General features: G+C 33.8%; 2 protein-coding genes across 2 annotated transcripts; both read left to right on the top strand.

Moving 5' to 3' along the window:
- The first annotated feature begins 331 nt into the window (after nt 1–331).
- On the top strand, nt 332–8,448 carry LOC124542282 (4-hydroxybenzoate polyprenyltransferase, mitochondrial). Its single transcript, XM_047120245.1, has 7 exons — nt 332–612; nt 1,672–2,045; nt 2,356–2,531; nt 3,475–3,622; nt 4,296–4,489; nt 5,310–5,498; nt 6,130–8,448. Exons 2-7 carry the CDS (start codon nt 1,688–1,690, stop codon nt 6,313–6,315), a joined length of 1,251 nt encoding a protein of 416 aa, XP_046976201.1. The 5' UTR covers nt 332–612; nt 1,672–1,687; the 3' UTR covers nt 6,316–8,448.
- A 2,222-nt stretch (nt 8,449–10,670) lies between these two features.
- On the top strand, nt 10,671–13,123 carry LOC124542319 (zinc finger protein 81-like). The gene is made up of 2 exons (XM_047120284.1): nt 10,671–11,048; nt 12,303–13,123. Exons 1-2 carry the CDS (start codon nt 10,854–10,856, stop codon nt 13,068–13,070), a joined length of 963 nt encoding a protein of 320 aa, XP_046976240.1. The 5' UTR covers nt 10,671–10,853; the 3' UTR covers nt 13,071–13,123.
- Nucleotides 13,124–20,878: the final 7,755 nt, after the last annotated feature.

Genomic DNA, 20,878 nt, shown 5'->3' with positions numbered 1-20,878 from the left:
AAAGCAAAATTGCCATCTAACAAGTTTGTGCTTCTCAATGTGAAACAGTATTGCAAGTTTGCTTATTAACTAAAATAAGAGGCAAATTTAACATCCGATGAAGTTATATTAAAGGCTTGCAATGTACTTACAAGCCTTTTGGTGTTACAAACGTCCATGGTTGTTAATAGTCACTTTCTAATAGGTGAGCCTTTTGCGCATCAAGCATTTCTTTAATTTTGACTCTGTTTCAGCAGCGATCGCTAAATTTCGTGGAACATTTTTTGTACACGAATGTATTTCACATAACTCTATAGTCTATGGTCTTTGACGTAACATGTGTAATAATTATTTTCCTATTACAATATTGTTATGTCAAATGATTTTGATATAACGCGGTTCATTCGATTTTCCGAACGAATTTTATAAAAAATAATTAAAAATAGAATATTGTTGTGAATTTAATGCATGATATAATAAAACATTTAATTTTCAATTAATGTTTTAGCTTCATTTGTGTGTCAGTTTTAATTGAGTTGTATTTTTTTAAATGTCAGTACTCATAACCTTGTATCAGGAAAAAATATTTCACTTATTAACTGGATAAGCCGTAACTATATCATAAAAAGGAAGGTCAGTCGGTTTTAATACTACTTTTGGATTAGATCTTGGCATTGAAATTTTATATGATGTCATTAAAAAAAAAAATTGGAAAAAATCCACTTCCTATACGCTTTTAAAAATAAAATCAACATTGATTTATATAATATATGATTGAATATTTTTAATATTATTGTATTCTTAATTACATAAAATAATCAATCTTGAGGTTACTTAGTTATCTAAAATTGCTTGCCTATGTAAACTATCACATATAAATAATATATACATAGGTATCAATAACTTATTTATTGAACCTTTTAAAGTCATAAAGGGATTATTGCATATAAGCATGGCTAACAATGAATAATAATAAATTTACTCGATTTTTTTAAAATTTGTTGTGCAATAATATTTACTTGGCTTAAAAACTCATTTGAAAGTAGAAAAATGTATATTTTGCTAGTGGGATTTGTGAAATATTTCATTGCCATACTATATCATTGCCTAAGATTGGATATGAGAAAGAGAAGTGATTTATCATAACACTCATAAATTTTGCATTTGATTAGGCAATATACAATTATTTATATATTTTCATGATTTTTTTTTCTATTAGCACATAATAAATTCTATTTTTAATAGATTTTAGTTACGTAAATTATTTTGATTTAAGTTTTTATGGATTAATTTTATACTGTACCACATTTTTCAATGGTTTTAATTGAGTATTGTTTGAAATACAATTTTTTCTGAAAACTAATATTTCTTTTTTTAAACCTTATCTGTAAAATAAACTGAAAATCCTTCAAAAGTTTGGAATTTTTGTTTCATAATAAACACAATTAAAAAAGATTGTAAAAATATAGTTTGTTTGTTGGTAATCTGTTGACTAATGATTCAATTCTATGAGAACTACATGATTCCTCAGTAGAATTGGGTATACCTATTACTGGCCATCAAACAAAGCTGGTACCGGGGATGTGTCAATGGGCAGTGCACAATAATGCAGATCTTAAAGCTGAGAATATTTAATCCAAGATATGATTTGTACTCCTGCTGTGAGATTAAACTAAACAATTTTTGTTTCAGCTTACCTTAGATAATAATGTTTAACTCCAGCTTAAGAAGCTACAAGATCATAAATATTAAAACATTCTTGCTAAAAGCAAATCAATATTCAAACGGTTCAATTAATATAACGTCATGTTTATGTGGACATTCTTATTTGAAAAACAAAAGAAGTTTAGACAGAGTTCAGTTGAAGAATATAAGAGTTCATTCAACGCAAAGCGATCAACACAGACAGAAAGTCGTTATCGAAACGTCCACTCCTAAGATTGTGATACACAAAATTAAAGATAAGGTGTTGCCAGATGAAAAAGATGTTGAGGCGAGTTTAAGACTCGCTTGGAAGGACAAAATTAATCCATATATAAAGCTGGCGAGATGGGATAAACCAATTGGTAAGAAATATTTGTATATTTGTCTTTGTAACATTAATAAAGTGACTTACTCATTACTGTAGTAGTAGTTCATGCTACAGTGGGCTTAAGAGGAAAATTATGACCTCTCGTAGGTAGGTGCACATTTAAGGTACCCTCCCTATGCATTAGAAAATTACGCTACACACAATTGCTATACTACTTGCGACCCGCCCCAACTCCGCACGGGTGCAATATTTATACTAAATATACTACAGAATTTGTTTATTTACGACCGCACATTAGACACTTCCAAAATTATCAGCGTTTCTTTATGTCATCCCCATTCCAGGTGTATATCTCCTATATTGGCCATGTTCATGGTCGATAGCCTTGGGTTCCTTATCGGGTACAGTTCCTTTGAGCACGAGTTTGGAGACAGCGGGACTGTTTCTTATAGGTGCTGGTCTGATGAGGGGAGCTGGGTGTACTATTAATGATTTATGGGATAAGGATGTGGATGCACAGGTGAGGATTAGTGGATTTATACACCAATTACATTTTACAACTATATGTATGCTACCCTAAGATAACAAGCATTGTTAGATTACAATCTATCTCGTGAGATTATAAACTGTCGAAATATTGTGAACGTTTATAAAACTGACAATAAAACATAGCATTTCGATAGTTCATAATATTTCGGTTAAGTTAGAGTTTTTATAATTGAAATGAAATTTACTTCGATAGATTACAATCTACCAAAAAGTAATGCGTTAAATTGTAAACAGTACGTTACGATTCACAAACTTTCGACAGTTCACAATCATGCGAGATAGATTATAATCTAACGGTATTTACAATTTTGCGGTGAGATATACATATGACTTTTTTTTAATGAATTTTTTGCAATGCCCCAAATTTCTTAAGGTATTACTAATATTCATATTTACCCCTCCTTTTAAGATTATTACTGTGATCTTGCGACTTTGTAAGTCCCTTGGTGACCCGTAAACCATTGCGCTATTGGGACTTCTAAATATAGTAACAAATTGTAATTACTATATATATTATTAATATTATATATTGTAATTACTGCCTTATATGGCATTCATTTTACGGTTCCATCTGTAATATTCCATGAATCAAGTAATTTACTTAGTGGTAGGGCTTTGTTCAAGTCCGTTTGGGTAGATACCACCCACTCATCAGATATTCTACCTCCAAATAAGAGTCCTCAGCATTATTGTGGTCCGGTTTGAAGAATGTGTCAGCCAGTGTAACTACAGGCACTAGGGATATAACATCTTAGTTCCTAATGTGGTAAGAAATGGTTAATATACCTTACAGCGCCACGTCTATACGCGGTGACTGACGCACTGACCCAAATGTTCCACCGCAAACATTTGCCACAATTACATTTCGCGCTTTATGTGGTCTGTTTTACGATATTTTTGTAAATATTTCGAAGGTGGAAAGAACGAAAGATAGGCCGCTGGTTTCCGGAGCGGTGTCAAATAAACAGGCGGTCGGTTTCCTGGCCGCGCAGTTAAGTTTGGCTCTCGGAGTGTTGTTACAATTGAACTGTTACAGCGTGGCCTTGGGAGCGACGAGTATGAGTGAGTAACTTTTTTTCTCGCTGGAAAAACGCATTACGCGCTTCCCCCACGTGATAGAAAGTGGGGGGGGGGGGATTGTGTGGGACTGTTTTGTCCATCTGTGTTTGTTCCGGTTAATTTCTGGAACGGCGTGATCGATTTTGACGGGTCTTTCACTGGCAAATCTATAATAATCTTATAAAGAGGTAAGATTTGTATGTTTGTAAATTTGTATGTACGGGGTTATCTCTGGAACTCATAATCCAATTCTAAAACTTTTTTAAATGTCAGAAAGCTACATTATTCCTGATTGCTATAGCCTATATATTGTTTCTATAACATGTATATTTACCGAGCTATCACAACTTTTGTCTAGCAAGTTAGATAAAAATACCTCATAAGACAGAATTATTTGCGTGCGCTGCCTAAACAGTTACTTAAAATTAAAAACAATGTATGGCTACCTGGTTCGACTTAATTATTTCTACAAAAAAATCCGCGATACCATATCTGTATCTTTTATATACTAATGCGCGAGCGAAGCCGCGGGCGGCCGCTAGTAACTGATATAATAAGGAGTAACTTAGGCTACATTATTTTTAGTTACATTCAAATGGGTACCAGGTTGCGGGCACAGCTAGTTTATAATATTAAAATAGATATAATAGCTTCCGATATGTTTCTTTCTTTCCAGTTCTAGTCATAACCTACCCCCTAGCTAAGCGTTTCACGAATTACCCCCAAATCTTCCTCGGAGCTACCTTCAATTGGGGGGCCTTGCTCGGCTATTCCGCCATTACGGGATACATACAGCCGGAAGTGTGCATACCTTTATATGTATCGGCTCTGTCTTGGACGGTGTTGTATGACACGATTTATGCGCATCAGGTATAATATATATATTTTTTAAATAATAGTAGTCTATCTAGGATATGATTGGTGACTAAGGCTATACTAATGCTATGTCACTTACATTCAGCTGTTTCACTGCTCCGCATATCTTTATAGAAATAAATGATAAGTTATACTCGTTGTAAAATACAAAATTACATATAAAAAAAGTCTTCCATATGTGTATACAGATAGAGCAGAGATGTCCCAGTGGTTAGAACGCCTGCATCTTAACCGATGATTTCGGGTTCAAACTCTGGCAAGCACCACTATATATATGTGCTTAATTTGTGTTTATAATTCATCTCGTGCTCGGCGGTGAAGGAAAACATCGTAAGGAAATATGCATGTGTCTAATTTGTGCATTCCACCAACCCGCATTGGAACAGCGTGGTGGAATATGTTCCAAAGCCTCTCCTTAATAGGAGAGGAGGCCTTAACCCAGCAGTGGGAAATTTACAAGCTTATACTTTACTTACTTACTTTACTATATGTGTATACTAAAAATGAATTAGTACCTAATATTGATCCTTGTGGAACACCTATTTTCAGTATAATTCTAGAACCAATGAATTTATGGGAATTTCAATGAAAAAAACAATCTCTTGTCAATAAAACATTGATAAATCCTACTAATATTATAAATACGAAAGTTTGTGAAGATGTATGTGTGTTTGTTACTTTATAATGAAAATACTACTGATCGGATTTGGATGAAACTTTGCAGTAATACAGATTAAACATCAGAATAACATATAGGCTAATTTATAATGATGTTATGTAATTTGCTAGTCATTAATAAATATAACAATTTCAGGATAAATACGACGACGCACGTCTTGGTATAAAATCGACAGCGCTAACGTTTGGCGAGCATACTAAGCCCGCTCTAACCGGAGCTCTGGCAGTCAGCCTATCTGGCCTGGCACTGGCAGGCCAGGCGGCCAATATGTCGCTGCCCTATTATCTAGCGCTTGCTATGTATGCAGCACATGCTGGTAGACAGGTGTGTATATTATTTTAATATGTTAGAAAATAAATTGTGGAGGAGATGTGGGGGGTAAGGGGGTTGTTGGCGCGTCCTTACAACTATACTAAGTACTACTGTTTGATGGTAGTAGTAGTATAATAGTAGGCAGTAGATGGTGGTAGTATTTAATTATCAACGATTCATAAACGCTTCATTGTGAAGTTTACTTGAATAAATTTTATTTGATTTGGTATAATTTCTGAGTGAGTGGTACCTATACAAAGGTCTTAACAAATCATAGGACTTTAAGGTTCATTATTTACTTTGTCTATACATATAATAAAATCGGAGTGTCCGTTTGTAATATTAAAATACTCCTTTTATACTCAACGTATACACGGTACATATACCATAGTAACATTTTTTACAATTTTGTCTGTCTGTTTGTTCCGGCTAATCTCTGGAACGGCTAGACCGATTTTGACGGGAGTTTCACTGGCAGATAACTGATATAATGAGGATTAACTTAGGCTACAATATATATGTATATTGTTAAATTCAAACGCGTACAAGGTCGTGGGCACATCTAGTCTATCTATATATTTATTGTTTTTGCTTAATTAAACTTAATTTAAGGTATTGTTAAATTTTAACCTTTTATTTTCAGATATACACACTAAATCCAGATAGTGCGGACGATTGCGCGAAAAAATTCAAATCGAATTCAATGGTAGGTTTAATTATACTTTTGGGCATTTTAGGAGGGGGGTACCACCAATATATAGATAATAGGGAGAGGAATCGTGGTAAGGAAGACCTAAGTGTAACTAAGAGTTGTTTTTTTAGCTCGTAAGGTTCGCAAGTAACGAATGTTGTCATGGAAACAGGGTTTTGTAATATGGCTGCTTTCCGCCATTTTGATGTGAAAATGTTTAGAAATATTCGAATACCTACTTAGTTAAATTCGGAATATGGTCGGAATTAATGCTAAACTTTGCATCAATATAATTGGGACAAGTTTTGTTATATTATGAAGTCCAATGTGTTTTGCGCATGAACGAGTAAAAATATGTTTGCACAGTTAAACGCTTTGCGCAGTTACAAGCGTCCTTGATTTTGTGATATGTTATAAAACCTACATAAAAATATTTATCACTTATAAAATTTTGGAATAAAAACAAGTATACGCATTATTCTTCTTAGTCGCGTTGCAGTTGAGTAAAATATATTTGCTCGGTTAATTGTACTCAAAATTCTTGCTTGCTTTTAGTAATACGTGGTTTGTAAATATGTACTTCAATTTAGTTTTATAGATATAATAATATTAGTCAGCGCTGCGGGTCAACTCGGGTTATTAGTATTAACGGTAAGTTATAATAACCCGCTAATATATTATTATTTTGTGGTGTTTATTGAGAATAACACAGATCTATATCTGTGCCTGGTGGTAGCCTTGACCATCCTTGTCAAACAGAGCTGAAACACAGATGCAGTAACCATACACCGATGGTATCCTTTGATTAAATTACTCAGTACTCCAGCAAAGATTACTCTAATTTTTTTTTTTTATGTATAGATTGTTTAAAATGGATTTAATTCATCATAACCAAAGATAATATATACAACGATGTGTTATAATGATATGTGGTTTGGCTGAAATAATGAGATGCGGGTTTTAATTAATTACTACCTCGATGGAGAAATTAATTGATATAAATTATATATACATGTTAATAATGACGATTTATAAATATTTCGATATATGGCATTAAATGTTTAGTATGTATTTTTTACTTAATGAAACGCGCAAACTTACGTTGGTCTGAGCAAACATGTACGTGTGTAAAAATGTTAGATTTTAATTATCTGTCGTAAATATTCGAATAATCAAAGATTATTTCAAGTAATTTGATTGTTTATAGTAAGTTTTAAATTACGCAAAAAGTTGCACTGTTTTCGAACGTATTTGTGACAAATGCTATTATGACAGTGGTGTAGCTATTGTAGGGCCAGGTGGTGTAGTGCGCCAGGGCCCTGGAGTTCAGGGGGCCCTCTAAACAAAACTTTAAGCTTCTGAAGCTAGAAAATCACTTTCTTATTTGTATCTATAATTTCAAAGGGTAATTTTTAGTTAAAGAGAGACTTGAAAGAGGGGATGAGGGCCCGATTCTTTTTCTATGCACCCTTCCTCACCTAGCTACGCCCTTGCACTAAGATATAAGCGTAAAAAGTCGTAAAATCATATATCGTAAAATTATAGTTTTTCCTATTTGATTGTACGTTGGATTACCTTTGTAATGAAATTAAAATAAAAAAAAACTATCGAGAAACTACAGCTGATGTCTGTCGCCTCGGGGTTAAGACCGCCATTAAGCATGTGTCCGATGTATCGAAAATAATCTAAAATCGGCTGTCGTCCGAACATTAGATGTACATCTAAAAAACTATGAATTTCGTTTTGGTACGTCAAAGTACGATAACATTAAACTCATGAATTATTCGCCCTATCTCTCTTTAGCATTACAGTAACCCATCTGCGAGAAAGAGGTGAATGGTAAACCGATTTCGATATCACATTAATTTCATCTCTTTCTCACATACCTTACAAAGTTAAGTTAGACAAAGACAGGGCATCTGAAATCGGATGTGAACACCGATATTCAATCAAAATACGAGTATACCAGTGGCGGATTTACCAATAGGCTAAGTAGGCTGGAGCCTAGGGCGGCAGATTTTGTCCAAATTTGTTAATATCACTACGTCCGTAATTCGTATACCTACTTGTCAGTACATAGCCGGTACTGACAGAAATATCACCTAGTTCATAATCATACTAATAACGGGAAAAACCCATGTAATGAGGACGATAGAACACAAGTCGTAAACTATAGTTATTAATTTCGGGATATATACCATGTTTTTTATTGCTTGAAAGACAATTTTTTGTTCTCGTGAAGAAGACATTCGTAGATAATGTCGAAATATCGAGCTCCACCGAGTAAAAATAAAAAACATGGCAAATATCCCGAAATTAATAACTAAGCAATAAAAATAACCATGTTAATTTAAAATCTTATACAAATCATAAAGTTGCAATTTCGAAAAAAAATGTCATCAACATGATCGTGAACTAAACTAACGTATTGAATTTTAAAAGTCAGTAGGGGCGGCAAAAATTGTATAGCCTACTAGCGGCAAATTTGTAAATCCGCCACTGTAATATACACAGCCGATGTCATAAAATTCGCATATCTATTTCTTATCTGTGTGTGTGTGTGTGTATGACTATATTAGGCTTCGTTGCTTTTAAATGTGTGTGTAGTCGTTAAACATTATTCTGTGTAGGAGCCTAGAGTAGCGTTAATAGGCTGTGATTGCGTTTAGTTATATTTAAATATATCTATTTCACTGTTAATTTCATTTTTAAACAAATCCTAAGGTGATTTGTTAAGAATGATTTTGAAATTAAGACTACACTATGTAGAAAAGGGTTTTTCAAAATAGATCACGAGATAAGAAATAAAAAAAATAGTAGGCTATTTTGTTTTGTATTTGATTTATCATCGAATCGAAGGTATTTCGACCACTTAGGTCATGTACCTATTACTATGTAATTGAAGATTATATAGGTGACCGTAAGATTACAAAATTCGTTAGATTACAATCTGCCACGTCAGATAATATTGTGAACTGTGAAATATGTTTGCAATTTAACGTATTATTTTTTCGCTATATTGTAATCTATCGAAGTTAAACTGTTAGATTACAATCTGTCCCGCGTCAAACTGTCAACTGTCGAAAGCTCTCCCTGATTGGCCGATCTTATTGTAAGAGCGACCAATCATATATCACCGTTATTTTTCGGTAATTTACGCGGGAAACTCTTATCTCAATTCGAAATTAATACGAATAACGTTCTGAAATCGGTTACATTTTTTTTATAAAATCGGATACAATAACGAAATATGTATATATTAAAAAATATTAATGTTAGCATTAATAAATAATTCTAAAATATTGTAAATACTAAAAAAAAAGAGGTTTTATATAAACAAGTTCGTAAACAAAAGTTGTTTTTCTTATTGTAATTATATTAAACCGTACAAGGCTGTTGAAATATATTGTGTAAATAAATGTACTAAGTATTGTGATTGTTAAAATCGTTTTAAAATAAATGTTCTTGCCATATTAAGTTGTTATTTATTTGTCGCCTATGTGTAATAAGACCTCTTTCTTGTAGCTTTTTTTTATGAACGCAATTATATACATGAAAATTAAAATTTAAAATTTTAGAAGAAATATTAATCAAACAATAAATTTTATAGCAGAAAAAAAAGTTTTGCCAAAAATTTCCTATATTATAGTTTGTATGGAATAGGTTGGCGGACGAGCATATGGCTATATGAGAGCTGAGATGGCCCAGTGGTTAGAACGCGTGCATCTTAACCGATGATTGCGGGTTCAAACCCAGGCAAGCACCACTATATATATGTGCTTAATTGTGTTTATAATTCATCTCATGCTCGGCGGTGAAGGAAAACATCGTGAGGAAACCTGCATGTGTCTAATTTCATCGAAATTCTGCCACATGTGCATTCCACCAACCCGCATTGGAACAGCGTGGTGGAATACGTTCCAAACCCTCTCCTTAATGGAAGAGGAGACCTTATCTCAGCAGTGGGAAATTTACAGGCTGTTACTTTACTTTACTTACTTTTTACGAGCATATGGGCCACCTGATGGTAAGTGGTCACCGTCACCCATAGACAATGACGTTGCAAGAAATATTAACTATTCCTTACATCCTCAATGCGCCACCAAACATGGGAACTAAGATGTTATGTCCCTTGTGCCTGTAGTTACACTGGCTCACTCATCCTTCAAACCGGAATACAACAACACTGCGTACTGTTGTTTAGCGGTAGAATATCTGATGAGTGGGTGGTACCTACCCAGGCGGGCTTGCACAAAGCCTAAATACATTTATTTAATTAACAAGGATTATTTATAGTTATTTAATTTTGGATAAGTATTCGAATTTTGTTTAATAAAAAATTATTTATTAATGTTATTCGATGTTTATTACATACTATTTTAATTACCTATTTATAGATATATCTATTTCATGAAAGCTTTTACAGATTTATTTCATACAAAGTATCCGATTTATTCTATAATGGCCGCGCCAAGCAAGTCATTTGATTGAAAAAAATGTTTGACATTGACGTTAGTCATACGTATAATACGATGTAAATACAATTATAAGGCAACAAAAACAATTTATATTAATATGGAAAAATAATTATTATAAGTTATGATAAAAGAGAAAAAGTAACATATTTCTTAAACCAAACAAAAACACCAATTTTAGACTTCGAATTATTTAAAAAAATGTTCCGTTCAGCATCAGATATAGTTAGAATTAATAGAAGGGAATCAACTAGCATAAATGGAGATGAATTGTATGGCTGTGAATTCTGCACTGAGGGCGGTTGGTCCAGCGAAACTGAAGTTGAAATTCACAAAAGTGCGAAACACAAAAAGGAATTAAAAAGCATTTTGAATGAAGCAGATAATGTATGCGGCGTAAGTACATACCCTACCCTACACGACACGATTCGTAATTTTTTTTTTACTGAAGAAAAATATACCGTTTTATTAAAGGCTTGATGGAATAACTCCTTTGCCTTGGTCTATTACAACAATTTACTACTTAAAAGTATGTCGTTGTTGGATGTATTGTTCATAAAAAATAAGAATATTTTAGCAACAAGATTAATATAAAAGTAAATTACAATAATTAAAAAAAATATTTGGGCAGAATACTTTAAGGTCAACTACTAACCAAATAAAAAAATTGTAGTTTATATAACAGTGTTTTAACCACTGATAGAATATTTTAAATACTTTTTTTTTAATAAAAGTAATTATACAGTAATGTAATAAAGAAATTAGCAATATATTGTTTTTTTATTGAGAAATAATTAGTGGTATACTATGTAAGTCAAACATTGACACAAGCATTGTAAGGAATATAAACCATTCTTTCAATTACAGCCAACTGGAAACTAAGATGTTCTGTCCCTTGTGCCTGTAGTTATACTGGACCATTACCTTATATGTGTGGTACCTACAGATGGCTCTACACAAAGCCCTACTGCTATGCACATATGTATCATATTAAAATTGTTCATCTAATATTATGCAATACACAATTATACAGATAATAAAAAAGTGTGGAATTAATACTCGTTGACTTTCAGGCAGGATATACTAGATACATATATAATTTTACTTAATTAACTTAAATACATGACTGTAATTTTGAATATTGAAAAAAGAGTAACTACTGAGTTTCTTGATGGTTCTTCTCGGTAGAAGAATGTGGTAGTTTCACATAATATAGTTGTTAAGTGATGACTTATAAGTGCTTGTGAAAGCCTACTTGAATAATGTATATTTTGATTATGATTATAAATACAATTAAGTCAAAAAATATCTGTCGAGATGGCCCAGTGGTTAGAACGAAAAGTGGTGAAGGAAAACATCGTGATCGTCATCCTGCATGTGTCTAATTTGATCAAAATTCTGCCACATGTGCATTCCACCAACGCGCATTGGAACAGCGTGGTGGAATATGTTCCAAACCCTCTCCTTAATGGAAGAGGAGGCCTTATCTCAGCAGTGGGAAATGTTCAGGCTGTTACTACAAAAAATATCACAATATTTCAAGTATTTTCATTACACATCTGTCCATCCTTAATGTCAGACATGAAATATTAACATAATGTTTATTTTTAATTATTATAATGCAAGTAATTGTTTGTTACTTATTTCCAGATATGCATCAATGAGTTTGAAGACGGCAAAGAGTTGCTGAATCACATTAAAACTGATCACTTGTACAGCTCGGAGAATGCTTATAGAGTGGAGCGTGAAATATTTGTCTGTGACGACTGCTGTCAGTTGTTCTTCAATAAATTACACCTCATCGTGCACATAAAACAGAACCACGGGAGTGACAATTACAAAACGGAGATTGTTGAATGTCCACAGTGTCACGACAAATTCAAACGTAAACAAATTTGGTTACACACACACACTCATAACATTCAGAGTATATCATCCTGTCGCCTCTGTTTCATAAAATTACCTAACCGAAGAGAGCTGAAGGAACACTTAGATAGACACGGTCATTATTTCAAATGTGATATGTGTGGATATAATTCAAAGAAGTCATATCTCTTCAATCAACATATAAAAGATAGTCATAAAAAGAAAAAAAATGATGTCAAAAAGGTTAAAAAGGTTAGGAAATACTTCATTCCGCGCGAGGACGTATTAGAGGGGAAGGGTCAGATCTTAATGATATTTCGTGGTGTGTATTTGAGTAACTTAGTGAAAATATGTGTCATGTGTCGAGAGATATGTGTCGGTTATCGACAAATGAGCGATCATATTACACATGATCACAACACTAGTATTGAAATTGTTAAGCATGAGTATCGTTGTGTTTGCGGGGAGGTATTCGATAACAAAGTGCTGTTGAAACATCATGTGTTCAAACTGAAAGGTGATCATGGTATTCCGAAAGCTGGTGACGAATAAGATATACAATAGGCTATTTGACAATGCGAAAAATATATTGTGAATTATTGTAATCAGTGTATATTATGCAATAATATTCTAATAAACAGATATGTTATACCCATACTAAACAGAAAAAAGTGCGCCGCGCCGGGGACCGTTTATTTTACATTTCGTTACAAGTAAAAAGGATAGCTTGATAAAAACAATAAGTAAAAGGGAAAACTAGATGTTTTAATTACGCAAAACGCATTACTACATAATTATGATGTATTATAACGTATTACTGGCATAATTACGATGAAAACGACTAAAGGCAAACATCACAATTAGGACGTTTTCTAGTCTTCACTTTTTGCGCGATAACGACATATATGTTTACTACAACATCATTGATATTATGATTTTAAAATTGGTTATTTACGAACGAAAGTTTAAAATAATACATAATTTATTCATCAATAAAAATGCATTTTTTCAAACGTTTGTCACGTGACACAAAACGCTCATAAACATAATTGGCCGGGCTTATGATGAAGTCACTTTCTTGTTAACCTTGCTTTTCTACTATATGTACCACAGATTAAAATACAAGATAGTGACGTCACCGACCCCATTGCAGCGCCATATTGTCCAAGTAGCGTTTCCGCGCGTTATTTAAATATGGAATTTTTAATATGATGTTTTTCGGCAAATATGTACTAGAAATAAAAAAATCAACTTTTACTGGGTTCCTTAACTTCTACTAAATAATATAAAATGGATTTTCAAAACCAGTCAAATAGCCTTTTGTTTTTAAAAATATCAATGGAATCATTAAATAGATAATTTTTATATAGTTAAGTAGGGTTTTATGTGAGTAGAACCTACTCATGACTTATTCCAATCTCAAACAGTAATATTTAATTTTTTATTCGTACCGGTTTCACAATGTGTTTGTCAGTGTAACAGGTACAAGAGATTATATCATCTTAACTTGACTATGATCGGTATTGTTAATATGTGTCACTGATATTTAAATGCCAGGATCTCTTACCATCGAGTGACCCATTTGTAAGTCTGCCTACCTATTATAAATGGATGGAGGATGAAATGGAACAACAACAACGGACTGTAAATTTCCAACTACTTGTCTAAGGCCTCCTCTTGAGGATAAGATTTGTAACATATTCCACCTCATTGTTCCAAACCGGGTTGGTGGAATAGACATGTGGCAGAATTTCTAAGAAAATTGACACATGCAGGTTTGCTCACGATGTTTTCCTTCACCGCCGAGAACGAAATGAGTTATAAAGACAAATTAAGCACATGAATATTCAGTGGTTCTCGCGTGGGTTTGAACCCGCAATAAGAATATAGCATAATTAAATATCTCATATATTATTTTCCTTATACACAAAAAAAGTTACTACAAATAAAGATGTTATCGAAATATTGCCAGACCTGTTTTATATAATTGTATATTATAAGTTTCATAGCTGTATTGTTTATATAATAAAATTCATTTATTGCAAATTGTAGTTTATAATGTTGGTAGAACTGCACAGCAAATCATCATGGTAGTGTGCAATTTTAATTCGTTAAACTTAATTATTAATGATTAACTTATGTTTGTAAACATTATTAAAATGATCTATTGATACAATATAACAAAAATAAATCAAATACAACAGAATCTTATTGGTTGTTTTTATTGTTATTGCCTTTATTCCTGCATCTGATTGGTTGATTAGCAAACAACTTGTCAATTTCCCATTGCTGGGCTAAGGCCCTCCCTTTGAGGAAAAGATATATACATATAAATACAGTATACTGTGTATGTGTATACAGTATATGAATGGCAATAATGAACAGATATAACATATTCCACCACGCAGTTCCAATGCGGGTTGTTGAAATACACATGTGGCAATATTTCTATGAAATTAGACACATGCAGGTTTCCTCACGATGTTTCCCTTCACCGCTGAGCACGCGATGATAATGATGATTATAAGCCCATGTGTATAGTGGTGCTTGCCTAGATTCGAACCCGAAATCATCGATTAAGATGCAATAATTTGTAAATATATTCATATTTTCTATCCGAACAAAGGTGCGGGTAGCGGCTAGTACACATATAATAAAATTGGAGTGTCTGCTTGTAATATTAAAATAATTGCTTTTTACTAAACATACATGAACATTTTGGACGTACTTTGGCATCAGTGTTGATTTTGCAATAAAAGGCTGTTTGTTCACCTGTTTTTGGGAAATTAGTCATATTATGTGCATTAATAATTTATTCACGGGTGTGCAATTAGTCAGCAATACGAGATCCATCTAGAATCTAGATAAATATTTCATTAATTTTCCTTCTCTCCCATTGAAGCGGCTTGGAGTTAATTTGCCGCAGCTGTAATGGTTGCTGGATACAATTGTAGCTTACTTAAATGAACCAAGATGGCCCAGTGGTTAGATGATTAATAACCGATGATTCTAGGTTAAAACCTAGGCAAGGACCACTGAATATTCATGTGCTTAGTTTGTGTTTATTTTTGATTTTAAATTTGAGGAAACCTGCATGTGTCTAATTTCATTTAAATTTTGCCACATGTGTATTTCAACCACCCGCATTGGAACAGCGTTGTGGAATATGTTCCAAACTTTCTCCTCAATGGGAAAGAAGGTTATTCCCAGCAGTGGGAAATGTACAGGCTGTTGTTGTTATTAGATAAATATTTTGAATAATGATTTGGCAAAAGTATAATGTAGAACGACCTCCAACTCGCTGGTCCGATGACATTCGCAGGATCGCTGGTAGAAGCTGGATGAGGGACGCAGAGGACCGAGCAACGTAGTGCGCTCTGGGGGAGTCCTATTTTCAGCAGTGGACAGCAGTGGGCTAATAATGATGATGATGATGAAATATCTGTAAAAAGTGTGAATCTTACGGTCTCTTAGTCTAACCGAAGAGTCACGAGTGGGTATTTTTGGTGGTGTGAGGTATCTGTCGAGGACAAAAAATACCAATATTGACCACCAATCGTGTTTGATGGCCAAATACTACCTCTGCGGCACATATGAAAGATATAAGCGCCTTTGCGTACCATTTGTTGAACTTTTCGTCATGTACTTATTCATGTAGATTTTTATTCATTTTTGGAAAGCTAAGATTACACTTATGTTTTTAAAGTTATCTGTAGAACAAGTTTTATAATGAATTTTTTTTGTTTCTTTTTGTATTTTTGTGTATTTTTTTGGCTTCAAGCATTGTAGCGGAGACTGCTCAATTTCTTACATAAATACACGCCCCCTTTTATATCGAATTTCATTTGTTATCAATTTGTTATTTCCTCCATATCAATTATCTATTTTGGCCTTGGTTACTCAGTGGAAACAATAGCATACACTCATTATATTTATACAATTGTTTAAAAAATATAAAACATCTGTCATCGTTCTTTAATATTGGGCTATTCAAGAGATTTTATTTTCCATAGAAATAAACCCAATACCGTTTTATTGTATGTACAAGTATGCTTTTACAAGCACTTTTGAATCGTCATTTAACAACTGTACTAAGTGGAGCTACTACTAGTTCGGAAAGTAGATTCTACCGAGAAGAACCGGCAAGAACATCAGTAGTTACACTTTTTAACATTTAATAAAAAACAGTCATATACAACACTATTACACTTAACATATTATTTCCACATAATTTTTTCTTTCAAAATTCCGAAAGATAAGTCTTTCTTTCTTTCTTTTCTTTCATTACCAAACGAATGAACTGAATTTAATGAAATTTCTTATGAAGCAAACTTGAACTCCATGAAAGGACATAGGCTACTTTTTTGCCTCACACAACATTTTGGTTACAACCAACACCCTTAAAAGCGAGAGAAGCCGAGGGCGACTACTAGTTCATTATATATTACAAAACAAAATATTCTGCTGTCTCTCTGTCTCGACGTGATAAACTCAAAAGCTACTAAACTGATTTAGATACGTTTTTCTTCAATGGACAAAGTTGTTCTCGAAGGTTTGGGTGTATAAGTCATTTTGGCTTAGTGTCAACATCATCATCATCATCAGCCCGTACCCGTCCACTGCTGGTCATAGGCCTCTCCCAGTGCACGCCACTGTGGTCTTTTTCCGGCTACTCGCATCCAGCACCTGCCTGCCGCCTTGCGTATATCGTCACTCCGCCGTGCCTGAGGACGTCCTACGTTTGCCGAGACGCGGTCTCCACTCTAGAACGCGTTTTCCCCAACGGTTGTCGGTTCTGCGACAAATATGATCGTCGATCCCACAGTGCCTTAAGACGAAAGTCTTCAATCAGTGCGTCCTACCCGTCATGACTTACGGAGATGAAACGTGGACACTCACGACAAGGCTTAGTGTAAATTGGCTTAAATATGCTGATGATACGGCTTCGTCCGGGTGCAATACTGAGACATCACATTAGAAACTTCGAAAATTATCAGTGTTTTTGAACTATATTGTCCATGTATTATATACCAAAACCTTCCTCTCGAATCACTATATCTATAAAAAAAAAGCCTTATCAATTTCCGTCGCGTAATTTGAAAGATTATACATAGGGACAGATAGTGGTATGCGACTTTGTTATATACTATTTTATGATATATACGTTTTATGTAGATCCTTAATCTACCCACGTGAAGCATGAACCAGTAGTCAGCAATGCGTAAATAAAGATATGCATTTGAAAGAGCCGACATTGCCCAGTGGTTAGAACGCGTGCATCTTAACCGATGATTGCGGGTTCAAACCCAGGCAAGCACCGCTGAACGTGCTTAATTTGTGTTTATAATTCATCTCGTGCTCGGCGGTGAAGGAAAACAGTGTGAGAAAATCTGCATGTATCTAATTTCAAAGAGATTCTGCCACACGTGTATTCCACCAACCCGCATTGGAACACGGTGGTGGTATATGTTCCAAACCTTCTCCTCGATGTAAGAGCAAAACGTTTATTTACTATATTGTCTAACACCAACAACAATAATAATAGCCTGTAAATTTCCCACTGCTGGGCTGAGGCCTACTCTCTCTTTAAGGAGAAGACGCTACTCTCTCTTTCACGAGACGAATTATAAACACAAATTAATAATTATAAACATAAATCAATTATATATAGCGGTGCTTGCCTGGGTTTGAACCCGCAATCATCGATTAAGATGCACGCGTTCTAACCACTCGGCCATCTCAGCTCATATACATATAAGTGCTAAGTAATTTATTCTTTACAAATTTGTAATTAAACTTATATCCGTAATTTATTCTATAGCATTTGTAATATGCTATTTGACTGGTTTTTAAAATTCATTTTATATTATTTTGTAGAAGTTAAGGATCCCAGTAAAAGTTGTGTTTTTTATTTCTGGTACATATTTGCCGAAAAATATCACTTAAAATTCCATATTGAAACAGCGCGCAAAAACGCTACTTGGACAATATGGCGCTGCAATGGGGTCGGTGACGTCACTTTCCTGTATTTTAATCTGTAGTACATATAGTAGAAAAGTAAAGTTTATAAGAAAGTGACATCATCATAAGCCCGGCCAATCAGGAGCGTTTTGTGTCACGTGACAGACGTTTAAAAAAAACGCATTTTTATTTATGGACTTTTGAATAAATTAATGTTACTTTAAACTTTCGTTAGTAAATAACCATTTTTACACTCATAATATACACTGATTACAATAATTCACCATTTATTTTTCGCATTGTCAAATAGCCTATTAATCCGTAGCTGATATTATACGAAGCGTTCGGACAATGTATACTAATTTTATGTTTGTGAAATTGATAAAAATGGGCGTGAAGGTAGTTTTTTAATTTTAGAGAAGGTCATAGGTTAGGTTTTTTTTTATGGTATAGGTTGGCGGACGACGGATATGGGCCACCTGATGGTAAGTGATCACCATCGCCCATAGACAATGACGCTGTAAGAAATATTAACTATTCCTTACATCGTCAATGTGCCACCAACCTTGGGAATTAAGATGTTATGTCCCCTGTGCCTGTAGTTACACTGGCTCAATCACCCTTCAAACCGGAACACAACAATACTGAGTGCTATTATTTGGCGGTAGAATAACTGATGAGCGGGCGGTACCTACCCAGACGGGCTTGCACAAAGCCCTACCACCAAGAAAATTATTGTATTAACAAAACTATAGCAGTGTTTCTTTCTTATATTTTACATGTATTATATACAAAAAGCTTCCTCTGGAATCACTCTATCTATTAAAAAAAAACAGCGTCAAAATCTGTTACGTAATTCTAAAGATCTAAGCATACATAAGGACAGACAGCGGTAAGCGACTTTGTTTTATACTGTGTAATGATGACAATTAACGACCACACTGAAAGAGCATGTGAAATTTTGAGTACCAGTCTACTATAAATTGTGGCCAAGTAAAGCTGAAGGTTCAACTATTCCGAAATAATTTCGTATCCGTAACCGTATCCGAAACCTGTAGAGAATTAATCATTTATCCGAAAAGACATACTGGCGTCGTATCCGAGGTTTCGGAACTGATGAATCGGTTAGCGACAATTATTTTACATAATAACAGACATCAAAGATATTCTATGGACATATTTTAGCTATAACAAATATATATTTGTTTTATAGCTGTTTCTTAAACATACAACAAACCATCTGATTAAATACTATATTTTTAATTGTTGCAATGAGTATATATTCGGATGGTTTCGAATTTATTGCATAATTTTCACGCTCCAACCGTGAAAATGGTCTCTTTGAAGCTCTTGATCGTGGTAGCGTTAGTGAGTATTTTCATTTTTATATTATTTATATATAAAAAATATTGGCCTTTGTGAAAGTTTATCTGGGTAACCATACATCTTATTCTACCGCCAAATAGCATTAGTTAGTATGGTTGTGTGCCGGCTGGGCTGGGCTGGAAGAAATGGTTGATATTTCATTTTCATTCAGATATTACATAATATATTTAAAAAAAACCTATAATTATATATACAGGGTTATTGGTAATTCGACGTGTATTCGTTAGTAGGGGAGGAGGGACACGTTTAATCCTTTTCATAAAACAAAAGAAAAAAAAAATGATTTTATTTGATACTTTTTTTTAAATAAATTATTGAAGTTGCATTTTTGACCAATTATGAAAAAAGCTAAAAAACGTGATAACTCAAAAATGGTTCACTTTTGGATTATGCATGTGGGGTTTCAAAATGTTGCAAATAGTCACCCCTATCACCTCCTAACGGATATACGTCGAGTTACCAATAACCTTGTATATATGACGACCTTCGTGGTCAAGTTGTGAGTACACCGGTTTTCATGGGTACGCCACTCCGAGGACCCGTTAAATAAAAATGAATACAATTTCGAAGAAATTTTAATTTGACATTTTATGTCGCCATCGAAGCCAAATTAGTTTAATTCTATACAAAAGAACGAATAAAAAAAAATTACATAATATAGGTATGTACATTTTTAAATATTTATTTACTCAGCTCTTATGAAAATTCCATCTGGTTTTTAAAATATTTCTTCCTTCTCAATAGGCAATTGTTTTTCTTACCCAGACACGAACGTCTCTTGGATATCATATTCAAACTTTACGTGGCATAAACTGAACAATTTTACCTTTTCCCTAACCAATCTCAACAACAACAACAGCCTGTAAATTTCCGAGCAGTGGGGAATGGAGGCCAATATGTTCTTCGATGATGCGAGTGATACCAGCTGTTGCCGATATCTAGGAATTAGAGTTATATGTTAACAAATAACAACAACAACAGCCAGTAAATTTCCCACTGTTTGGAGTAAGGCC

The sequence above is a fragment of the Vanessa cardui genome, chromosome 30 (genome assembly GCF_905220365.1).
Source record: "Vanessa cardui chromosome 30, ilVanCard2.1, whole genome shotgun sequence".
In the NCBI taxonomy this organism is placed as follows: domain Eukaryota; kingdom Metazoa; phylum Arthropoda; class Insecta; order Lepidoptera; family Nymphalidae; genus Vanessa; species Vanessa cardui.
The sequence above is the reverse complement of the archived record's forward strand: the minus strand, read 5'-3'. Positions and strand labels throughout refer to the sequence as shown.